The 25,442-nt window shown below is 41.4% G+C and overlaps 1 protein-coding gene across 7 annotated transcripts in view; it reads left to right on the forward strand.

Moving 5' to 3' along the window:
• The first annotated feature begins 5,756 nt into the window (after positions 1-5,756).
• The window catches only part of LOC117258070 (protein MTSS 2), a 99,868-nt gene continuing 80,182 nt past the window's right edge, over positions 5,757-25,442 (forward strand). For all 7 annotated transcript variants that reach the window (XM_033628543.2, XM_033628566.2, XM_033628550.2 and 4 more), the window contains exon 1: positions 5,757-6,442. In XM_033628543.2, the coding sequence (XP_033484434.2) occupies positions 6,356-6,442 (87 nt within the window). In that variant the 5' untranslated portion in view covers positions 5,757-6,355. The remainder of the gene's footprint in view (positions 6,443-25,442) is intronic.

The raw sequence follows: 25,442 nt of genomic DNA on the forward strand, positions 1-25,442 counted from the left end.
TAATAGTTTTAATCGTTATAGTGAACCATGTAGTTCTTATTAATATATTGTTTTTTATTGATAAAGTATTTATTTATTAAAAAATACTACTTCTTTACCCATGAAAACTGAACAAACTCCATCCGATGATGAAGGCCATTAGATAGGGCTGAAAGCTCCAGAAGGAACGTAATAAGTGGACCCTGACATAAGAGTTTAAAACAGAGTGAAGTAAAACCGTGTTCCATGGCTGAAGGTGTCTGGTATTATCTAACATTTCAGCATATTAAGACGATCATTAAAAACTTCTTCTTTACTTTTTATAAGTGGTACCACTGTTGTAAACTGTATGTATAAGAACAGGGAACTTGACAGGCTTAGCAATATTAAATTAAGGGAGGTGGTCATCACTATGATATCCAAAAAGAGTTGGCTTCAGTGCTCTTCTGCAGCAGGAAAACAGCAGGAATTCCATATACGTATGTTAATGCCACTTTTTTTATTGTTAATATTAGTTGTGTGAGGGTGGCCTCTGTGCTTTTAATCTGTGCTGCACTTTGATAGTCTGCAACCCTTTCAAAGTTCATTTCACACTAACTGCAAGACCTAACTTGGTGTCAGGTTTGTGTTATTACTGCTACTAGCTGCAATTTGTCTCTGGGATTCTATGAGTCATGTCGGCTGGCTAGTGTCACACCGTGTCCTAACTGGTTGCAATACAAGAAAGCATCAGCAACTAAATTATTGCATTGTTTTCTACTGGACTGTCCTAACTGTCCACAAGTGGCACAGTGTGACACAACGCGATGCAGCACGCCATTATGAGCTTAATTTTTGCTGGCTACTCCTGTTGCTTGCATTGAAAGAGCCACAATGGAGGAGTGGCTGATTCACATCTTTGAAATGAGGATTTAGCTATATACCTCCTCATTGCTCAGCAGAGCTTGCTAGCAAGCTAGCTTCTTTTACAAATTGAAGATTGTGGTATGATACAGTTTGGTAGCTACAACAATGATATCTGTACGTTACCTGTGATGTGAATATGAATAATGAAGAAGTGCATACTCACCCATATTTTCAGTAGTTACTCTGAGACCGCAGCTGCTAGGTAAGTGGTATGTTTACATGACATTACAGAATTCCATAAGTAATGGATCTAGTGTGGACAGAGAGCATCCAATGTAACATGATGCGACACGAAAGTCAGACGCTTGTTTATTGTAAGGACAAGGTGTGAGAGTGTGGTATGTGAGAACATACATGTCAGTTTCCACTCATTTCATGCTCATCAGTTCATCAGTCTTTTTAAAATAAACTTACTCTTTAACAGAAAATGTGCAGTTTCTGCTCCTTAGTGTTTGTTACTATTGTTTGTTATGTCACATGACATACAACATCATGTAGTTAAACTCAATGTTGACTTTTGTTTTCACATGGGACACAAACAGTGGCATCCTTGGTGAAAGTCTTGTGTTTGACCACGCACTTTCGCTCTTTATTCTCCCCCAGGTGCTTGGACATCAAAGGGTGCCACAGGGTGTCAGGTTCAGACACAGAGGGCCGTGTCAGTATTTGATGAGTTCGGAGTGTGAAGGCCCTGAACACTTTTTTGTTGTTTTTCTCTTATGTTACAATTTTTTTTTTTTTTTTTAAATCTTGTATGTTTGGACACTTATCCATGACGGTGCCTACAACAAAATAGACAATTGGTGGCATTTTGGGGGGACAACTGGTAGATTTTAAGGTCCAATGGCAAGAGGATAACAGGTGAGAAAACTTCATCAGGATTTTCTTTGTATGAACGGAGACAGAAGGGACAGTCTGGCCCTCCAGTAGCTGTGTGTGTGACATCTTTAAATAGAAAGCAGGTCCACAGTTAGGAATGCAGTAAAACCTTGTCAAATTGATTTAACCTGGCTGGAATGTGTCACTTTACCATACCCAGCTGTTAATACACCCACTCTGTTTTCATGACTCTTTGAAGTATGTTTTCAGGAAAGGCCTCTTGGGAGATAATGAGAGCCAAAGGAGGATTTTGTTGCGACTGAGCACGTGCTCCTCAGTTTTCTGCCAAATACAGGGGAACTGGTAAATCTGCTGGGTGTTACGGTGTCCGGAGAGTGTGTGAACCAAGTGTATGCAGGACACATTTGAACACACAGGAAGGGTTAGGCTAAGACAAGAAAAGCACTGGCTATGTGATATCTGTTACATCCTTCCCTCTGTCAAGGTCACCATAGAGGACCATGGTAGTCACATGAATGCTCGCAAACATGTATAGTGCACATATGGTATTTGTACACACACACACACACACACACACACACACACACACACACACACACAAACACACACACAAACACACACACTGGAGATGCTCACATGGGTGTGTCCTCTCTTGTATCCATATGAGGTCTCTCTCAGGATGCTGAAATTTGGCATGAGCTTTGAGCTGAGCATGTGTGTGTGTGTGTGTGTGTGTGTGTGTGTGTGTGTGTGTGTGTGTTCCTGAGATCCTGTCTACACATAACACAGTGTGTCATGCCTGTCATTTGCTCTCTGGATACAAGGAGTCCTAAAAGGTAATAAATGTCCCAGTTTTTTAGGAATATTTAAAAAAATCAGATTTCCAGGTTGGAATGCATATTTTGAATTCTTCGATGTATTTTGAGGGGAGTTAATCACCTCTTGGCTTCCTTCAGCTTGACACTAAGGCCAATAAAAATGTAATATTAAAACACTGCGTTCTGAAATCATCATGTGGTTATCATGTGACAATAACATCTTACTGCATGAAACCACTCCAAGAAAAGGATCCCATTACAACTATCTATTCCTGTCTGATTTCCCAGCACTTCTTTCTGACATGATTCATCTGTGGTCACAGGAATATCCAGGGCACTGTGACCTTTGACCTTTGAACCATGATTCAGGTTGCTTACCGTATCATGTTACTTAAACAGTTTAAGTTATGAATGTATGAACAGAACTGGATACAGCGTTGGAGGCTGGCCCTATTTATGCCTGTATAAGATCCTCAGTGGCACAAGAGGCCAAAAAATTTTCGACTTCCTGTGTGTAACAGAGCAGGCTCACTAGACAAGTGGCAAACTTCCGGTTTACCTCTCAGCTAACATGATTTCATCATTTGGCTCTTCTAGACTTTCAAAATGTTATCGGACTGAATTTATGGAACAAATGCTGTTAATGCAACAAGTCACTTTGCAGGGGTTGTGATCAACCTGGTCTCACTCTGAAGATGTCAATAACCGGCGCTTGGGCAGTGACTTCCAGCATCAGATGCTGACAAATAAAGCCGTCCGTTCATGTCGGCATGATACCTAGCTGGTCCCCATCATAGTTTAACAGTGCCCGACAGCATTGGGGGGGAACGCAGCGGGACAAGAAGAAAAGTTAAGGCAGCAAAAGTCTGAGTAGGGTGAGCGGGAGGGGTGGTATAAGGGAACAACAACCACTGACTTTGACCTGAGAAACTGGTGCTTACTTCCTGTAAGATTGTAAAGCCAAACCATGTTCTTTTTTCCTAAACCCAACCATGAGCGTGTGCTGGCAAAATGTAACCATGTGAGTTTGTTGTTGAAAGAAAAAAGACTTCAATTTACGGTGTTGTACCCACATTGTGCATTTATTTTGAAAAAGACTGTGTGCAAACTGCATTTCCTGTGAAAACAAAAATGTATTTTGAAAAAGACAATGCACGTAACAGGCAGAACTTGACATGGCGTCTCAGAACGTCATCAATCAACGTACCTTGCATGTTGTATCTGGATGTGGAAAGTCCATGACCAAATGTCGATATGTGATGAGGTCGGAGTGATTTGTTGTGATGCTATGAAAATGCACCCACCAATTTACAGACATCTTTCCCAATTTCAGTCTATGTGAAAAAGTCTTTTTGGGCCACATGGCATCATGTGATGGACCTGGAAGATATAGTTACAGTTTGGCCACTACATCTAACTATCTTCAAAGTCCATCTCACTTCCTGGTGGCTTGCTCTACTGTACTTTTTGCATATAAACAAAATGTACCAGTTTTTTTCCTCCAGATTTATGCAGATGTATGTTTCCTATTCTTGTCTTTTCTTAGTTTCACCTAAAGTGAATTTAACTATGATGTTTAGGAGCTTTGTTCATGTCAAGGAATGACACTCAAAGGCAGTCCCAGGATTTCTACCCATGCAAAAAACTGCCTCGGGAAACATGTCTGGAATTAGTTGTTGCTTTAACAGAATTACACAAACTGTCTTCACTACAGACATGTTAAAATTAATAGGAGTTATAATGAAACCCCAGTCATCCTTGAAACATGTATTTGACATGGCATACAAGACATGCAGTTTCAGTATTTTTTTCCAACAGCAATCATCATTATTTTTATAATAATGATGTCTCAAATGACAATGTGTAAATTTGAAAGGACTCCCCTCTGCTATACAGAGCAAGTTTCAGCTCACTGTATATGTGCAGGTTTGAGTTTAGTACGTTGCAGGTTATGTGACGTAACTGTTTTATATTAGAAACATCTTGTCTGTTGAATCCACTCAGTGGAACTTCAACATTGTGCAGTCCTCCAAATACAACTTCTGCCAGAACCCTTTTTGCATTAGAGGGGATTTAGGAGCAGTTAGCTTTCTTCTCATATTGATACAGGAAATAGTGAAAATAGCTGACATGAGCTAATAGCTATCTCACAAGAAATAACTTATCACAGCAGTTGCAAGACTTTTGTGCTTCTACTGTAGTTTTGACGAAACCAAGGACACATGCACATCCCTTCAGATGGTGAAAGCTTGATTCCATGGAGGGGAGTCATGCAGAGACAGCTGCTTTCCAGTATTTGCAACAACAGCTTCCACAGCAAAGCAACCAAAAAAAGGTAGACGGACTTATCAAAGAGAAAGTCTAAAGAGAGTCTGACAATAAGCAAAACAAAACATCTTAATATCGGCAAAGTGTTTCAGAGGTGGAAAAAAAATGTTGCTAATACAGCCATGACTCCCCACCAGATCAGCAAAGTACTGTTGCTGCAGTTACACAGGTTAGACCTGGCACTTCTGGACACCAGCCCACTGACCTGGCAATAGGGGGTTCACCCGAGCTGACTTTAAGCCGCTACAGCTGCTAAGTGAAGCTCCGGAGCTGCTGCCCGCTCTCCTCCTGGAGAAGCAGTGAACAGCGGCAGGGAGTGAGGCGAGGGGACCGTGGGGTGCCTAGCTAGCTAATTCTTGTGTCATTTGTGGTCTGAGAAACAGGGAGAGAGCGGGGCAAGGAGAGGCTGAGCGAATGCGGTGCTTGCAACCCTGCAATGAAATAAGATTACATAGGATGAGATCTGTGAAGTTGTCATCAACGCCAGAAATTCCAATCTCTCTAGTTTATCATGTTGCTTTCCACCTGGCTGTCGTACTTTTATTGAGCTAATTTTCCATATCAACAAGCCAAATGGATAATAGGAAATCAGCCCCGATACATTTTTAAAGAAGGATCATATAATAGCATTCTCAAATAACAGTCCTGATAGGTCATTGAAAGGTTATGAAGGTAATATTTAAAATCATGAATCAGGGGTCATCAGGACACATTCCTACACACATACACACACTCTTCTGGTAGCTAAATGTATTTGACATTTACCCCTGCTAAATTTTTACTGGTGGTCTACGGTGTGTGTGTGTGTGTGTGTGTGTGTGTGTGCATGTGTGCCTGTGTGTGCGTGTGGCCATGTGACAGGCCGTCCAGAGTGGTCCAGCCTCCTTTTTTTGACTCCTTTGCAGTTGCATGGATCGTATTACTGGCTGCTCTCCCCGCACCGCTGAGCCCACCACCTCTGCACCAATCACAGCCTGCCTTTACCTACGCGCACATGCATGCACGAACGCACAGACACAGACCCTGACATATACACACACACGAACGGCGATCCACCGCTCCGGTTCTCCGCTGCCTTCACATGCGTCCCCGCCGACTCCGCGTAGCGCTGGCTGCGCCAAGATGAGCGGATGTCCCAGTACCATCTGAACGTCTCACCGCCTGACTGACCCAGAGCCGGGGAGAGAGAGAGACAGACGGAGACAGAGAAAGAGAGAGAGACCATCTTTCCTCTCTCACAACCCATCTCCCTTTCGCTTGGAAGAGACCGCAGCGCAAGCCATTTCTTTCGGCATCTTTTCCTTTTTTCCTCATCTCCCTCCTCCTCCTGTTCTTGCTGCATCCCTCCGTTACTGTCGGTCTCCCGGTTTGAAGGAGAAACCGGAGAGCCCGGTCGTAATTTTGTGGAAATACATTTTGCATTTTTTTTTTTCCTGCTGAGTGTTGGTAGCGCGCAGTTGGTGCGCGCTTGCAAATTCCGGTGAATGGTGGATTTGGCAAACATGGAGACCGTGGAGAAGGAATGCGGGGCCCTCGGGGGTCTATTCCAGGCGATTGTCAACGACATGAAGGTAAATAAAAGCTTGCTTTTACTATTCACTGGATCTGTGCTCGTGGTTAAACACATGTGCCTCCTTCCTGAGAATAGACAGCCTTGTCATATAAAAGCTGCTGTCTCGGTGTCAAATAGAATATCTGGACACACACCTCGACTAATGAACTGACTGTGGCTGTAGGCATTTAATATTGAGATCGAGAGTGATTCCACCGTTTTACTGACAGTGATGCGGCGGTTGTTGGTGCGAAACCCGACCCCCTCCTCCTCCTCTGTCCCCAGAATATTGCCTGCGCATGTAAACGTCAATGCATCCGTTATCGGACATGCTTGACGTGATGCTCACCCCCGTTTCCCCTGCAAAAACAGCAGTGCCACACTCACAGAACAGTTAGTCTGCTGTTTTCACAAAGGTTTATCAATGCGCATGGGATATTTTGCAATGAGACGCACATCATTTGTATTGTGTGTCAATTTGGATAGCCTGCATATAAGAGCGCTTTGGCTCTAAGGGTAGCTCAGTGTAAGTAGCCGTTGCCTAAATTAACCAGGAACTCCATTCACCTCGGTGGGTTTATGGGGCACATTAGAGAGGCCTCTAAAATGGAATCAGTTTTTGTGTCCGATAATAGACCCATACGCCGGTGAGGCAACAGCTTTGACACATTCCGTTACACACACATGTGGACCTGGGTGCGTAATTACATGAGATGCTTCATCATCATCACCGTCGTGCAGCCTCTGTATGAGAAACCATAGGCTACAGACATGACTGCTGCATATTCAGCCTTTCGTTCTCGCCTTTTGCAGTGGTTACTGTGCGTCTCCATGAGAGTGCAGCGTCATTGATTTTCTGTCAGGCTGATCTGGCAGGAAAACATGAAGGCGTGAGAAGCCGCGCAGCCGTCAGACACTCAGCCTCCCTGCCTTTCTGCCTTTCTGTCTGTCTGTCTGTCTGTCTGTTCCATCGGTCTGTCTGTCAGTCTGTGGTTCTGCAGCTTGATGGCTCCAGCATGGCATTAACAGCGACCACTGTCAGGCTTTAATGGTTCAGTACCCACCCATGCTAAATGCACTGATTCACTCGTGCTGCTGTAAGATGCTGTGGATGAAAGCGTCCATCAAATGCTCCGTGATACAGTCTCTGTCAATATGTCTGCCGGTCAGACGCCCATGCAGCTCCGCATGCCTCTCTGTCTGCTTGTCATTCCATGTCTTCCCTCACTCTTTGTCTCTCCCATTCTAAATATCGAAGACAATGCTGTTCTCCTACCAACTCTGCGCATTTTATTACCAAGCATATGACCCCAAATGGTAGAGGTCATGGCCAGCGCTTCACTCTTATTGTGCCACAAGGAGAGATTATTGGCTTTCTGTTATCCATTAACACATGATGTGGAAGTAGCAGAAAGAGATATACAAGTCTGATCCTGGATATAAAGTCAATAATCCAACACATAATACATGCATCAAAGTGTATTTATATAAAAATAAATGTATACACTAATTTCAGTTCAGTTCAATTCAGCGTAGCATGTCACATCTGATCACACAAGTGCATACTGAAATGATTGATTAAAGATATCAGAGTTAATGTGGGCAATTTAAAGGGGCATTCCAGTGATTCATCATTTTGCCTCCATAAAGTTTGGGGACTGACTAAAGCATGATTTTAAAAGAAGAATGGTTAAAAATTGAGGCAGCAGAAGCCAAGATGATTGACTCTTCGTCCCTAATGTGGGTCCAGCTCCAGAAACACTGGATCCTACATTTCCAATCATGCACCCGATAACATCTTCTGTTAGACCATCCCTGCCTGTTAATGCACTCATCTTTTAGACTCTACCACCCCAGTTCGTATTTCAGACTTTGTGTTCAAAATGTTAAGTCTACAAGCGCAAGCCAAGATAATTATTATTATATAACATTAATCATATGTCCAAACTTTAGAAAGAGTCTTCTGCAGTCACAGAGGACATTATACAACTGTTTTTACAGGCTGAATAATACTGTTTAAAAGAAACTGAGGGTGTTTTGTTTGATTGATTTGTACTGTGCCTGAGCACGATTTCCCGTCCACCCCACTGCCGCTCACCTTGCACATTGCCAGTGGAGTCTACTTTTGCATTATGCCTACTTTTTTTTATATTTTGGTGACAATGTCAAGGACAACCCTCTCGCCCGTCTTCCTGCTTTATCACTTATGACTGTGGTGCAGTTCAAAAGGTTGAGATCGGCACATGCTGTGTGTATATGCAGAGTTCAGAGACCGGTGGCATTGCTTTTAAAAATCCGACTGCCAACTGATACTCACGTTAAATAGAAGTCAATTTTAATGTATTGGTATATTTGATTTTCGCACCTGATATGAACCGTACCCGAGTACACATTATGTACACAAGACTGCCTTTTCAATTGGACCTGGAAATGGATCAAAGTACTGTGCCCGGGTATGGTGCACATTGTTCACAGTAATCAATCAAACTGGACTTTGTGTTCAAGTGTGATTGGATCAGGACCTCCTAAGTAATCCCAGTGTGTACACTGAGCCTTTAAGGTCAGATAGGTCAAGTGTATATTCAGAGTAATCAGATGCAGGATTAACCATCATAGTGTTTGTATTTTAGCATATCAGAATCAAATGTTGGGTATTAATCAACTTTATAACAAGATGCACGAGAGCACAGGTCAGATAAAATAAGGCATATAAGGAGGTATGCAAAGAAGTAAAGAGTTCAGTTCTAACAGGTCTCACTGTGTTATCAGCAGTATGTTTGACACTTTTTGAGTCTCACTATTATTATGCTCTGTTAAAAATTGACAGATCACTATATGTTGGGTGCAAGTGCACCTTTCACTTTTTTTGGATTAAGGATTTCTGTCATTTGCTAATTATTACATTTAAGCTACTAAGTACTCAGGTTGTCTGTGTAAAGTGAAGAAACTAGAGCTAAAATTTGATTAATTGCTATGCTGATGAACAGAAAATTAATCAGCATCTATTCTGATGATCAGTTAATCCTTAAAGTATTTTTTCAAGCAAAAATGCCAAACCTTCATTAGTTCCAGAATCTTAATTGTTTTTTTGGGATTTGCTGTTTTTCTTTGTGTTATGTGATAGTAAACTAAATATGTTTGGGTTTTATCCATTGGTGAGACGGAGCAAACAACTTTATGACATCATCTTAGGCTCTGGACAGTTGTGAAGGAAATTGTTTTCTGACTAACTAAAAAAAACATTAAAATGACTAAATGAAGTCTAAATGAATGGCAGGTTCTGTAACATGGGCGTCACGCTTATTGAGTACACTGCCTGGACTGTAGACATGGCAGTGATGACAATATTTCACATTGATTATCCTGTGATGAAGCATTAGCGGTCCCAGCTACACAGGCCATTCATTTGTACTTTGGAGGAGATTCTTCTGAGAGCTGTATAATGGGATGCACCAACCATGCAGATCATAAATCAAGGCAGTTTTAAGGGTTCCTGCTAATGGAAAATCGTTATTCTGCCAAATACAACCATTTTGAAATGATAACAGACTTGTAAATATGTTCTGCCCTCTGAAAACCATTCAGGTTGGTTGCATAGCAACATCAGCACCTATGACACAGCATCTGTACTGGCTGCTTTACAGAGTACAGGATTGGTACAAAGTGAGAGGTATCGTGGTACTGTTGTTTCAGCATATTTTTTTATTGGACCAATAAGTAATGTCTCAATTGCTTCTTGTCAAATAACCCCATAACCAACAAAATGGTTTATTCTTGGCAGAGGTAGTGTTTTAGATGGATTTTGAATGGAGACACTGCTGAACTGCCCCCTGGGCGACAATGCAGCATGGTGTCACATTGTAGTTTAAAGAAAGCTGTGGTTTCAGATGACACTTTGACTTTCCTAGAATTAGCATTGTCATTGCCAGGCCTTCTCAAAATAATGCTGCTCCCTTAGATTCAGTTCATAGGCAAGAACATGAAGAACAATATCAGCAAAGCTTCAATACTGACATCACATTTATAATAAACATTTAGTTTAATTACATGTATTTATATTTATCTTTCTTGTAGTTCTCCTGTTCTCTCAGGCACTGATGCTCAAACCCAAACAATACAGAATATAATTGGGGATTTGGTGGTCAAGGACTGCCACCTCAAAGGCATCTCCCTGCCTCCCCTTCTCCTACACTGTCTCTGTCTTCATCTATTATTCATTTGGTTTCTAATGGATCTCTTGTTTATATTATCCAGCTCACTCTGATATATATGGGTCACTACAACCTGAAGTGCCCAATCCCCAAGGAGGCGCTGAATGAATGTCAGTGAGTGGATGAGAATCATTGAGTCATCAGCCCTCAAACTCCCTTTGACTCAACAGGAAACAATGTGGCTTTAATCAATGTTTACAGCTCAACAAAGAAGAAGCCATTTGTCAGAAGAAACAAATGGATTAATAGTTTTTTCTTTACTGGTTCTCGGAAACAGGCTGGTTTTGACAGCTTTGGTTATTGAGTGGATGCAAGACTTGAGCAATAACACAGTAACTGCAGAGGAGACATCTTTGAAATCCCAATGCACGCTTTCTGCCCCAACTGTCCCAAAAGATCCACGTTCAAATGCACTATGTATGCATGAAGGCCACAGAGGGATGCAGAACATGTGGAGCTGCTCGGTTGCTGTACCAATGACAAATTTGTATTTGTATGTAAATATGTAATATATGCATTTTATGTAAATTAGTAGTAACACTGACATTTTCAACATTCAGTTTATATGTGAGGAGTTGATGGCCTTGGAAAGCAAAGTAAAGCTGGAATAATTTCTTGAGTAATTGATCAGTGATCGACAGAAAATTCATTGGCAACTTTCTTGATAACTGATTAATCATTTTGTCTAGGCTTAGGTGGGATCATGATATGTCAGGGTATTTAGAAATCCTGAAGATGTGATTTTTTAAAAATGTCAAAAATACAGACATTGTTTTTAGCAAACTTATACGAATTGTAGAGCACAGCACATGCCCCCAGAAGTCAGTCGGTGGAACAGGCAGCTGAGCTGAGAAAGATGCCGATTGTTAGTGGTGGGGATAACACATAATGTACGGAAGATGCGGCCAGGCAGCAATGGCTAAGAGAGACAGAGGGTAAAAACAGCATGTAGGGCCAGCAGGTTTTGACATTTAACTCAGTGAACTAAGGGTTTATTTTGACCAAACCAGAGATGGTGATGGTTGGAACAGTGTACTAACCATTTAGATGACTAACAGGACAAATTAAAAATGATTTTTTTGTTTTACAATGAGTTAACAATGCAGTTAGGCCAGTCTTAGTTTGGGGATAGAAAATAACTTAAATTCAGAAGGTGTGTAGTTTAATAAGGAAAATTGATTTAAGAATGTTTATTTTGTTTATTTATTAGACTGAAAAGGCTTAGAGAGCTTGTGGAATGTAACACCATAGGCACTGCACACAGATACTGTCATATGCAGTACACCCTGGTAAAATGTCAGGAAGGTATGAAGGTATGAAAAAATAGATACCGCCCAAGCCTGCTACGTTTGTTGTCTAAAGCCCTGTTAAGACCTGGTATTAATATGCGTTTTGAGTGATCCAATCACAAGTGGACAGCTGACACACATCGCTGTTAACACCTGTGCTTATCATGCATCTCCAACTGACCACTTGTGTTCAGATTATTTTACTGCCCCATGCACAGTTATTACATCCTCACTTTTGCTAGCTGCTCTGTATTCGGTCAGTGCAGCTGGAGACATTGCTGTCACCAGAATTCAACATGTCTCTTTTCATAGTGCAAAAAGATGGATGGTAACGCAAAACAAGGGTTGCAACGGTATGAGATTTTTACAGTATGATAACCGTCTCAGAAAATACCACTGTTTCATGGTATTACAGAATTTATATTATTATAAGTCAGAATGACGCTCGAAGGAATGAAAATGGAGGGGCTGTTTTTGGTTGAACAAACATTTTATGAGTATAGCTGAAACTTGAAGCTATTTTGTTTATGAAAGTATGTGTAAGAAGTCTCCCCTGTGAAAATAACTACAGTAAATGAGAGATTCTCCTTCCAGTTGCATTTTTTTCCCAGTATCATAGATAACCAAATGTACACATAACCGTCAACTTTTATATCACAGTATACCTTAAAACTGGTATATCGCTGCAACCCTATGCAACACTTCATTCAACTCAACATAAAATGGGTAAGCTATAGAGCATTAGTGCGCTGTCACCAAAAAAAACACCACGTCCTGCACTGATTATGTGGTCCTTGTTGGGGACGCATCAGGACACATTAGTGTTTACACTACAAAAGATATGTGGTCCAATGCGTCCCGGACTTGTTTAAACTTATAATTAGCACTGTCCACTTGTCATTGGATCCCCCAAAACATACATTAATATGAGATCTAAACAGGGCCTTCCTTATTACTTTCATTGTGTCCTTTTTTGTGTGGCCTAACCTATCTCAAAAGACAGTTCCAGTGATTTAGCATTCCACATATTTCTTCCTGTCAAAACCATTGCACATATGTTATCCACAATGCAACTTGATGGCCAACAGTTTCTAGATTTCGGTGTGTAGTGGCTAGTATAGCCTTGAGCTACCCCAGTAGAGACAAGGAGCTACTGAGGTCTGGTAACTCCATACCCCCAGATTTATTTTCATGTTTAAAGCTGTAGTCTTCAGCGATAACTGATGCTGACTGTCGGTGACATCACTTGAGGCAATCTGACAGATTTGTGCAGCCTCCTCTGAGGATACAAAGACGTCTGGATTTTAGAAGATCCAGCAGTATTATTAATAAACTCTAATACTGAGACAGTTTTGCCATTAAAGTTGCAGGTTCAACCAGCTAGTGCAACATCCTTGAAGCATGCAGCTGGAGTTGTACCTTTACCTTCAGTTTGTGGACAGCCTCTGTAGCCAGTGTGCCTTCCTGCCATCCCAATCTCATTATACTGTTTCATCTTTAGTAATTGACCTGATACTGTACTCGGTGGTTTTAGGTGTCATGCAGGCTCAGGTTTACGACATGAGCCAAGCTAAATTCTGCTCTCTGCCAGTGTCAGCAGGTTGAATTCAAGCTGTTTAGAAAGCACTTTTTCTTCCTCTTTCCCCATCATCTTCCTCTTCCTCATCCTGCTCCTCCCAGGGTCCTCCCTTCCTCTTTCTCTCCTCAGCAGATCCACCACCCAGAGCAAAACCAGTCACTCCTTGTGTGTCAGCTTTATGTATTTGCATGATGTATGCAAAAGGCCTCTTTTGTGTTGCATAGTCCGGATAATTGTCAAATAATGATTTACAGTAAGAGTTGTCAACAAAGCATCAGTCATGAAGTTAAGAGTTGCAGTGTGGTCGTACTTCCTTCTGTTTTTAAAAATGAGGATGTCCTCCATTGGAAATACCCATTTCAGTATGAAACCTTCCCATATGCTCATAGAGTAAATTATGTGTATCTGTGTGTGTGTGTGTGTGTGTGTGTGTGTGTGCGTGCATGTGTGTGTGTGTGTGTGTGTGTAAGAGCATTATGTTGTCGTCTACCAATGTGTATCCCTGGAGGCTATGTCTCGAAACTTTCTAGTGAATTACCACACACCCAGGCGCACACACAGGTCACAGAGGGGTAATATGATGAGACACAGAGGTCATGTTCACGGTCAGCTGGCTATATGGACCAGTGATCACTGGGTACATGTAATATTTTGTTGACAGTCACAGTAGGATAGAATAAAGAAGAATATGATTTAATGCTCCTTTAAGAAACAGGAGTGAAAGGTTCTTAAAGGCGTTTTAGTCTGTTCTCACCATGTTAGTCATGTACTTTCATCTGCATATTATTGCATTTATGCTTTAGCCTTTACTTGTTGTGTAAAATATCAAAAAAGGGATGTGGTTTATAGATACACATAGAATATACCGTGCTTGGTCTAAGATGTTAAAAACTCCAGCATCACTCTTATTTTTCATGTTAGTGTGTTAGCGTTTTGAGAAAGTAGAAGACCAGCAATGTGTTTTTAAACTTCCATATATCGAACCTCATCAGTATTAACCTCAAAAATCTAATACAAACACATGCAAATCTGTTCTATTGCATTTAAGTAGTAAACTTATAAGCCCGCAGCATCAGTTTTAAATCTGAATCACAAGTTATATTTAGCTGATCATATGTCGTAATAATACAGCTGTTACTGCATTTAAAGGCTTTTAAGAAACAGGTACACTTGTGCATGGTTACTCTACTACAGATATTTTAACCATTTTAACACTTGTATTTGTATAGAGAGTATATGTCTTCCTTCATATTGTAGTATGAAGAATATTCTTGCAGTCATTATGCCTTGAAATTGTGCTTAAAGTTATGCTATACATGTCATTATCGTAAATTGAATCCATTTGAATTTGTAGATTGTTGTTGGTCAGGAGTTTTAAAGATCCTATTTTTAGCTCTGAGAACTTGTGATTTGATATTTATGGTCTCGATAAATGACTAAATTAAAATGATTTAGTTGCAGCCCTAGTTTCAAAATGAGAAGCATGAGAATAGTGTCAGCAGACTGAGAGGATTGCCCAAAACTAAAAAGATTCAAACTAAATACTTCTGCTTCAAAACGAAGCTCCTTTTATCTTCAGTTGTGCAGAGATGCCTCCTCAAAGTCCTCAGCTCAGTTATAGTGGGAACCAGGAAGAGTGTGGGACTTGTGTTGGTCAGACACATCTGCTTTGCTTATATGTTCTGGCTCTGACCATACTTCACATAAAGCATACACACACACTCACATGCATGTGGGTTCGTGTTCCTACAGCTTTGCAACAGTGCTTTCATGAAGGTGGCTGCTCTGTGGCGCAACCATAGACTGTATAAAATGGGCGCAACTTGTGCTAAATGGTGGGGTGTCCTGCTAATGAGTGGTTAAGACTGCTACCATATGCCTGGAAAGATGCTGCTTCGATTCCAGCAGGGGACCTTTGTTGCATGTCATACCCCTCTACAGCCCATCATTCCCTGCCAAAAATGCATTTACATACAGTATATATTCAGACCACAAACCCACTGGCAGCTCTCTTTAAGCTCTCTTAAAGCTTTCTTTAGGGCTGGATAAACAACAACAATAGACATGAACACAGCATGTGGTTCTGTATTACTTCTTCAGGTGTCTGCATAGGCAGATGTGTTCACACATGAATAGCTGGCAGATGGCCATTGTGCACAGTCTGCCTTAAAGCCACAGTGTGTAGGAATTTCTCCCATCTAACGTTGAAATCATATATTGTATTCAAACAGATGGCACACTCTAGTGCCTCACTGTTTCAAACGCGTATTGCAACAACTGTAACCGCTGTGTACCAAAAAGCTATGATAACACTGATGAAACCATGTCATCCGATACTACATGGAGTATTCATTCAGGCTCCTACACAGACACACGTGATGCGAGTTGACAAACCCCCTCCTCACCATGCTGGCTGTGTTTACAACGTAGGACTGTTGGGGCGGATGTAAATTGAAACAAACCAGTCACGTCTTGTCCTTTGACAACTGACAAGTGGCTCAACCTCACACATCTCATCCCTCTCCTCGCATTACTGCGCCGCTAACAGCTGTTAGTGGCCAGCGGCACTACTGCCGCATAACAAAGTCCCACTCTTTGAGCATAATGCAGGATCATATATTATGTAGCGTCACGGGAGACGGAATCCTCGTCGCCAAGAAAGTGCAAAAGGGAATCAAAAAGGCAGCGTGACCGGCGAATTAAAAAAACAAGGGTCAGCATTGGGGTTGCCTTTCCCAGGTGGAGAGAGCTGCTGAAGGAGAAAGGTAATACAATCACAGGCCAGCGCTAACAGCGGCTAACAGCGGCTAACGGCTAACAGCTAACAGCGGCGCAGTGATGCGAGGAGAGGGATGAGGCTGTTAGCGACTGGCCGCTAACAGCGGCTAACAGCGGCTAACAGCTAACAGTGGCGCAGTGATGCGAGGAGAGGGATGAGGCTGTTAGCGACTGGACGCCGAAGGCGGTGCTTGATGTCCCTTGCTGGCGGATGTATTCTCAAGATGGCGAAACGTAATGGAACCCCACAGACGACTTACCCGCACAATGTACAAACAAATCCGAAATTCTCCTTTTACGAGAATAAGTCAGATTATTGGTGGAGGTAATAGTACACCAGTGATGACATATTTATGAATGCAGACATCATTTTTTGCCAATAAACAACTGAAAATGTTACACAAGGTCCCTTTAAATTTTAGGATGCATGTGAGCGTGATTGGTTGATTGTCTTTATGTGTTAGCCGTATGATTGACCGGCTGCTTGTCTAGGGTGTACCCCACCTCTCATCCAATGTCAGTTGGGATTGGCTCCGGCCCCCAGCGACCCTGTGAAGGGCGGATGGATTAAGTTTAATGATTTTGGTGGTCAAAGGTCACTGTGACCTTAGAAAACATGTTTTTGGCCATTACCAGGTGGCAGTCTTGGAGGCTGAAAAATGAAGCCAACACAGAAATGCTAAAAATGACAGTTCTATAAATGTCCACTTGAAGCTAGTTCCAGAAGCCAGTCAATCCCCACAGACCCCCATGTTAAGATGCCCAACTTTACAGCAGAAATAAACATATTTAAAATGGTTTTGGTTTCTATAGCTAGTTTTCTCCTCTGTGACTGTACGGGTGAATTTTTATATAAATCACCCATTCACATTTTTTAAAGTCTTGAAGTTATGCATACTTAAGGGTGGGCCACTTTGAGTGACAGGCTGTCTGCCAATAATGTCCTTGGTCTCAGTCAGAGTGACCCCGCACTCCTTCACAGTTCAATCTCTCACCCAAATGCAGTCACTTCTGGCTCCAAAACACCAACATGGCAACAGCCGTAATGCCAACTCAAGGTTTCAAAATTCCACAAACCAACGGCTGATGTCACAGCAGCTACATCCATTATTTTTACAGTCCATGGTCATTACTTAAGTTCTAATTATGACAACATTTCAGACGAATATCTAATAAGATAAAATGAAGTGGAGACATTTAAAATCCCAAGGGTCATGGGTCAGTTTCACTGTGACATCATATCGTTCTGCAAAAATAATTTTCTGGCTATTTTGCATCGTCATATCTCAGAAACGGAAGGAGAGACATTTGTTTGGATACTGAATTGGTGACACTAATCTTGGGTGTCCACCTGTGTGCTGACTGTATAGATCTTCTGTGCTGCTGCATTGAAGATGTGTGTGAAGCATCCATGTTTTAGAATTTGTAGCTTCTTTGTAGCAACATATAAAGCATTGTCTACTATTATGGCTACATATGAGTCTGTACAGACATGGACGGCCCCAGGGCCTCCACTAGGGTTTGGTGTTGGTGTTGTTTATGTTCTTTTGTTTCAGAGTGCCGGTGGCTTGATTGGTCGTGGTGATTGGAGGCAGCTGGCCACTGTCTTCAGCCCTTTAAAACCTGCCCTCCTGGGAACTTGGTGCTTCTTCTTTTCCCCCCTGGCACCATGCTGCGTTGATTGCATTTACTTGAGTTTTTGTATAGTTTAGTTTGCATTATCTTGAGTTGACCTGGCAGAGTGTTTTCTTGCCAGTTTCTTCTGTTTAATGGAGTAATGCTTGGTCATTTTGTTTATTCTTGATTTTTTGTTAAAATAAATTACTTATTTTTATGTAACTCCCCATGTGTTTCCTTATTTGTGATGGTAGCCGGACCATAACAATCATAACTGCAACTTGACTGGTTAGTGGAGCCATACAACTGTGAAGCAGTAATTCTAGTTCCTTAAAATATGATTGAAACAACTAATCAATTAATTGTTGCCAGTTAATTTTCAAGTTGATTAATCAACTAATCATTTCACCTCTACATAGGATCGCCATCTTGGGGTTACTCTTGTTTTTCCCTGCTGTTGCAAAACACATCCAAAATATGAAGCTGCTACCATGCCTCTTAGGGATGGTAATATCAGGGTGATGAGTGGCCATTCACGCCTTGAAGGTCATATTTTGTCTCAACATAACAATGCGTAACTTTAACTGCAGTGCAGTTGGACTGGTTGTCACATCATATGACTCTAGAGTTTGCAGTTAGCTTGTTGAAAGAATGAACTACATTTACTCACAATGAATCAAAACAGCATGTTGAAAATGAGACTCAAAAATCAATGTGTAATGCACTGAAAGCCTTCATTTAGCAGCGATGTTGAGAATGTTGAATTTGTATGTTTTGGTAATCCCAACAGTGCTGGGAAAGGACATTGATGAAGTTCTGAGGCTTGTTTGCCTCTTCATTAAAGTAGTATGCTGGAAAAACAACAACATCAACAAACCAGGAGAACTGGAAGTAAACTGGTCAGTATTCTCACAGAGACTGCCCATTGTTGTCCGGCCCTTTAAAGGCCTGTGGCAATTATGTCCTGTGACTCTGGGCCATGCTGCAGAACTGAAGATGCTCTGTGGAAGCATATCATTAGCCCAATCTATGCTGTGTTTGTGTCTGTGTGGTCCAAGGGACTTCCCACCATAGTGCTGTCATAAAACGGAAACTGGGATGTGTGTCAGTGGAAAGAAGAAGGAAAAACACAAGAGACTGTTCTCTCATTGTCACGGCTCCTGTATCTGCATGTATGCAGTCTTAGTTCCATCAGATCAACAGGCCTTTTTTCACAACAGATATTTTGACTTGTCATAATAGGAAGAGTGCAGGTGTTACTAATAACACCTGTACAATGGCTCTGTTCTGTTTAAGGTTGCTGTCAAATCTGAGCTGTTGAGTTCCCATTAAACGGACCCTGAAGCATTCCATCGGATTGTCCGGTTTGCTTGGGGTGGTGGGAAAGCTGTCACATAAACCTTGGTGCAAACCAAACAACCAACCTTGCGTCCACCTGTAAAACATGGGTCTCAGTTCACTTCTAAGTGCAACAGCTCTGTTTACTTTAGGTGAGAACATGATCTGACCCAAATATAGGAAGTGAACCAAAAACAGTGCTCATACATAACTTTTTATGACCATACTTTGCTCATTGTTTGTGTAACAAGGACGACACATCATCGTGTCTTTCTGTCATCAGGGCGTGCCTTCTCAGTTAGTACCGTCCCACTTGTCACATTCAAAGAATGAAATGCTAGACAACTTTCTTTCTGGTCAGCTGGTCATATTGTTCGTCTTATTCTAAAATGTTTGATCAGTGGACACACTGAAGCAAAATCAGAAACCAAAGACTGCATGAAATTGGTGTTGCTCCATTATTTCTGAGACCAGGAAGAGTCGTTAAGCTTCACTTGGATATTCTGTCCAATAGACGAGTGACTGTGTGACAATTATTTACAATGTTTGGTGGGTGTGTCAAAGTGTGGTTTGAACGTTTAACCGAGCCAAATGAAAAAAATGCAACAATGTTGCAACTTCATCCCACAATCACACCAAAGTCTTGTCTACCAATCTATCGATGAAAGCGCCCAAAGTGTCCCAGTAAGCCACAACAGTGACAGTTGGCCATCATGTACAATACCAGAAACCAAAACAGTTAAATAAAATTCAGCCCTCATTCATTTTTATTGTGACATGTGAAAATGTCTTGCAGTGAGGCAAAGTCAGACAATTCATTAGTTTGCAGAGCTCCACAGTTGATTCAGGAAAGCTAACAGCTTATCTGAGTACATGCCTTAGGAAGTAATGCAATTACACTTAGACCTATTTGGTGACCAGTCAGACCAGGAAGTGGCCCAGTCATTAAAGCATCCTTGTGAAGTAAGCCTGCTGGTGGCAAACACTCAGTCATGAAGTGATTTCTTGCATGGTTACTTTGCAAGATGCTGTGGCTAGCGAGCTAGTCAACAACATGCTAGCAAACTCATAACATACCAGAACTAGCCTGCCACAACAAGGCAGTTAGCTTGTCTGCTAAATGGACATTTACTTGTTTTTTCCCGATAAGTGTTGGTACAGTATTATACCACTGACTTCTGTCTAAGGGCCCATTTATGCTCCCTTTACGTACGAAAATGTATACATCCGTTTTGTTACCGTCACTACCCACATACTTCCATGCGCCCTTTAAGTTGGCATGGATGTTAACCAATATATCCACCAGGAGGCAGCCCAGCATCAAAAGTTTATGACAACAACAAACTCAAAAACAAACATGGCGACTGTGGAGGAGATATTGATAATGTACCTCTTGCATAAAAGACAAAAACAGGGGCAGCGTTGTAGGAGGCGGTGGTCGGTGAGGCCGTTAAATACATTGCAGCTGGAGGACGGAGAATTCTTTTCTCTAGTACTGCCGATGAAAGAAATTGAATTGTTATTTCTTCTTCGTGTCTCACTAGAGCTATGTATCGGGTAGTGACAGCAACACTGCCCCCGCGGTTCCTGGTGGTACTGCTCCGTTTGGCCCGTATGCATAAGCTTTATGGAAACGTGCAGAAATACGGACAAAATGAACGCAGAGCCAAACAGAAGGCTCCGTCCGTATCCGGATCCGTATTTAACGTTGAGCATAAATGAGCCTTAATGAGTGACTGCAAATTTATGTCTGTTTTTTAGAGCAGTTTGTTGCCAAAGCAGGGTTATATGTAAAGCTAGGTGTTGTGTTGCAGCTTGTACTTCTTTTTTGACTCTGGCTTTCTTTTCCCTTAAAGATTGGCAGTTTGCAGTGGTCAACTGCAAAAAATTTGGGAGTCAAATAAAACAAAAAGTGATCTGCAAAAACTCTGCACAGATTTGCTTCACCCCCCTTTACACTTAATACAGCAACAACCATTTAAATGAATTGACTTTGGTTTGACTTTTCACTTTCTTAAAGGCTGCAGTTTTGGACCCATAGGATATTTTGACTCTGATATTCCCTAACATCCTTGCATTTAAACAATTTCTGCAGCAAATTCATTTTGAAGGTGAAAGTGGGATTTAAAAAGTGTAAGACAAGGTGAAGAAAGATTCTGATTTGCAGAGAAGCTAATCTTTGAGGACAGGTTTGATGTGTCTTGCAGCTTGGGGGAAATTACCTCATTGACATGCATGCTTTTGTTTTTTAATGACTCAGATGACCTTGAAACTTTTTCCTTGCAAAAACAACCATGTAAAAAGATCTAGTTCAGTATCTTTCGTAAAAGGTGCCAAAGTGCCAGCTGAAGCATAGGACACGTAAAGGAGCATCTCCCTCGTTAGAACTCGTTAAAATCTCTGAGGTTGTTAGGGCCCTGGGGCTCGTTAGGGCTGGTGGAGATGAATGGGGGGACTGGTCGTGGGAGGCATGGAGGCTGCTGGGAGCCAGCCAAGACAGCCTCTCTCACTGAACCCTTTGTCAGGCCTGTCAAAGCCTTCTCATCACACTCAGCTGTTCACTGTAAAACACACTGATCATTATGAACAGGCCAGAGACAGAATAACAATTAATGTGGCAAATCAATATTCTCTTGTTCATTTCAAAAAGAAACAACTGAATGAAGAGAAAGTTCTCTTCATGCTCTATATATCACATCTTACTTTTAGACAGACAGGTTTGATTTAACTCTGTATGTGCTTCCGTGTGTGGGGGCTTGCATGATTTTGATGTCAGACTATAGATTGAGCAAGAGTTAATTTATCAGTATAAATTCAATGCCTGTTTCCTCCTTTGTGCCAGAAGCTGAATTGAGTAGAATGGTACAGCTGTGGAGAAATCCAGAGAGGAAAATTTACAATGCAGCATCTGCATTCAGCCATAAAGAAACTCCGCCCCTCCTCTCCATCAGCATTGGCAGCCCCAGCCTCACAACATACTCTAGTGCTATGAAGCCCTGCCTTGCTTCCTGCCATGCCTTTAAATTGCTTTGCATTTGAACATCTTCCAATTCATAGCACAGGAGCCAAGGACAACCCAACATTAGCAAGATGTTGACATTATGCAACTGTAAATTCATATGAAATCATCTTTAGAAACTGTTCTAAACACACTGCAGAAAGACATTAGTGTACAAGTTATAGCCTGACAGAGAAGCCATGTCGATATATTGGCCAATTAGCATATTGCAGATATATAGATATTACCATAAATGTCGGCTGATAGATAACAAGGAATGTTAAGTAGGCTACAGAAATGCCAATAAATGTCCTAGGTAATTCAGATGATGTGCTGTTATTACATAGTTTGTTCACCAGACAAGTGACAATGCTGTAACAAAATTCAGTTAAAAGAAATCACTTGATGTGTTTGAATTGTTTATGTAAGACATATAGACTGAGATATTATTCTCAGACTTTTAAAAACTCAAATATCGGTCAATCAATTATCAGTCATCCTATAGTCTAAACTATACAAAATAGCTACAGATGCCAGGTTACTGTTCCCTATCATGCTATATTAATAACATTTTAAAGCTCAGGTAAGCAGTTTAATTTTGGTGTCACTAAGACCAAAATCCTATAATAAACTATGAGTATATTGTAATTCAAATGTCTGAGAAAACACTGAACTTCTGCACCTCCGCTTGGCTCTGTTTTTAGCCTTTAGAAAATCTAACCAAACAGGTCATTTCAGAAAGAGCAACTCTCAGCATGTCAATCACTGCTTGTGAACTGCAGTCAAACTGTCAAACTAGGAAGTGTTGATCAAATATGACTTCAGATACTATTACTGCATTGTCTGTTTCTCATCTCACATGTTTTCAGAAACATATTTTAGTGTACTGTTTAGCTGTAAAATGAAAAAGTTTGTCACCTGGCCACCATGTTGAAAATGGTCAAGCCAAAGCAAAGCTCTGCCCACCGCAATAGCCTAAAATATATCTGACACAATTCTGGGTGAGAAATAGGGAATGCTTTAACAACTTTAATGATTCATACTTAATCAGCACTATCTAGTTTTTCAGTTTGACCACATTTGGCCTGCAGTGAGTGAGGAGTGGAAATATTCCTTGGCTCTGATTTTTTGTTTTCGTTGATCTTGCAAATGCCATTAGGAGCACTATGAGGAGGCAGAGAAGCATTTTTTCACAGATGGTCTGCTACATGTACTACAGTCAGGATTTAGTGAGAGTTTAAAAAATTACTTTTAGTCATATTTGCTAAAAAGCTGCATTGATTGATACTTTTTGGCCACTTGGCAGCAGCAGGACAAGCTGGAAACACAACACTGAGACCCTGAGTTCTGTTACGGCTAACCTGTTCTAACTCATTTACCTAGTTACTCATTCAGTAGATGTGGAGCAACATTGCCATTCATTTGGAGTTATGTTTTCGGCATTGTGACGATACTAGGTCCCATATTTTATCTTCTCTTAGCTCAGTTTTGTTCTCCACCTATAGCAGATATAGTAAAAGCTAGCCACTAACCATTTGGTGCTGGGCATGTGGTTGGTTAATCAGAACCTTTTCTTACTGAGCATCTGCCTGCTGCGATTGTGACTGAGTCTGATTAAAGTGGTGAGACTGAAGCAAAACAGCTAAGTTGCAGGCTGTAAAACTGAAACACTGAGCTTAAATATGCTAAAATGCTCCACAGGGCTGAGGGGGATGACAGAGTTAATTCATCATAGTTATTTCTCTGTGGGTTTGTCACTACAAGCAATCGCTTTCATATTGCACATCATCATTTGTTCCATTTATAAAATAAAATATCAATAAGTGCATGAAACTGTAATACTCCAGTCCACAACACAGTCTAATTCTGAAGGCCAACACTTCTTAAGCCCTAAATTGTTGCAACCACTATTAAATCAGGCCCAGATAATGATGTTCTTCTTCATAGGTTTTTAACGTATCTTCTCACAGTATTGAGATTTTAGGACACACTCAGTCTCATCTGTTTGGATTTCATCAGGCTTAGCCATCAAAGTCAAGTTCCTCTGCTCCTTATCTCTGCATACATCATCTCTCTAAGTGCTGAGGGTCACAGTAACAGTTGCCGTCACTTACACTAAGTGGTCGGACGGACACACCTTCAGCCTGCGTCAACAGCCCTCTCACAGAACTGGAGCAGTGCAGATAATAATGTCTTTCAGCCCAACAAAGGAGAGGGAAGAAAAAGCTTAGTGACATATTTATACCTTTAAGAGCCTGGGTGATTGATGGCTGCTCATGAACATATCGTCCAGTGACAGATAATGTAGATGGTCCTGCCATGGTCTTGTCTTTTATCAGTGTGCTGTCTGCGCTGTGTGTAAATCTCTCTCTACATTACATGATTAATGCCTGAATATTTATGTATAGAATTGGTCTGAGAGCGTCACAGAGCCGAAATCAGTTTACTTGTCTTGGTTAACACTACTCAGGCTGTGAAAACTGTTGTCTGTGGCTCTGGAGGAGCTTTCTAAAGTAAACCATGATGTCATTAGGGTTATCTCCGCTGGGATATGAAGTATTTTAGCAGAAAGTCTGTGCTACAAACTGGAGGCATGGAAAATTTAGTGGGCAGGCAGCATTATAGGAAGTACCCAGCGATTTTGGAGCTTGACACTCAGATACTAGGAACCGAAATGAGGACATCTTGACCCCTGCTACTTGACCTTTTTTATTTATTTTTGGCAAAGCTGTGACTTAAAGGTCCAGTGTGAAAGAGTTAGGGAGATTTAGTGGCATCTAGTGGTGAGGATTGCAGATTGCAACCAGCTGGAACTTCTCCCGATTACAATTCCTTCAGTGTTCATTGTTCAAGAGGATTTTACCATCAGCTGAAATATGCACAAAGGTCTCTTCCTCTCCAGAACAAACTGACACCTGTAAAAACACTGAAAAACCTGTTTCAGGTTTGCATGTCGGAGACAGGCCATTAGCCTAGCACCTGCTAACGTGTGCTCACCTTTTTTCTCTAACAAGTTAAGATCCAGAGGTTCAGGAGGTTTTTACTGGGAACCGCATTATGTGTCACGTTGTGGTCTCTTCCTCTTCTGAACCAATTTAACCAGTGAAAACACAGAATAAAGCGGTTTCATTTTGAAAAATCAGTGTTTTTCCGATGCTGCTCTTTGCAGAGTCTAAGTACGGTGTTCAATGCCCGTACATTCGTGGCTA

The sequence above is a fragment of the Epinephelus lanceolatus genome, chromosome 2, assembly GCF_041903045.1.
Source record: "Epinephelus lanceolatus isolate andai-2023 chromosome 2, ASM4190304v1, whole genome shotgun sequence".
Taxonomy (NCBI): domain Eukaryota; kingdom Metazoa; phylum Chordata; class Actinopteri; order Perciformes; family Serranidae; genus Epinephelus; species Epinephelus lanceolatus.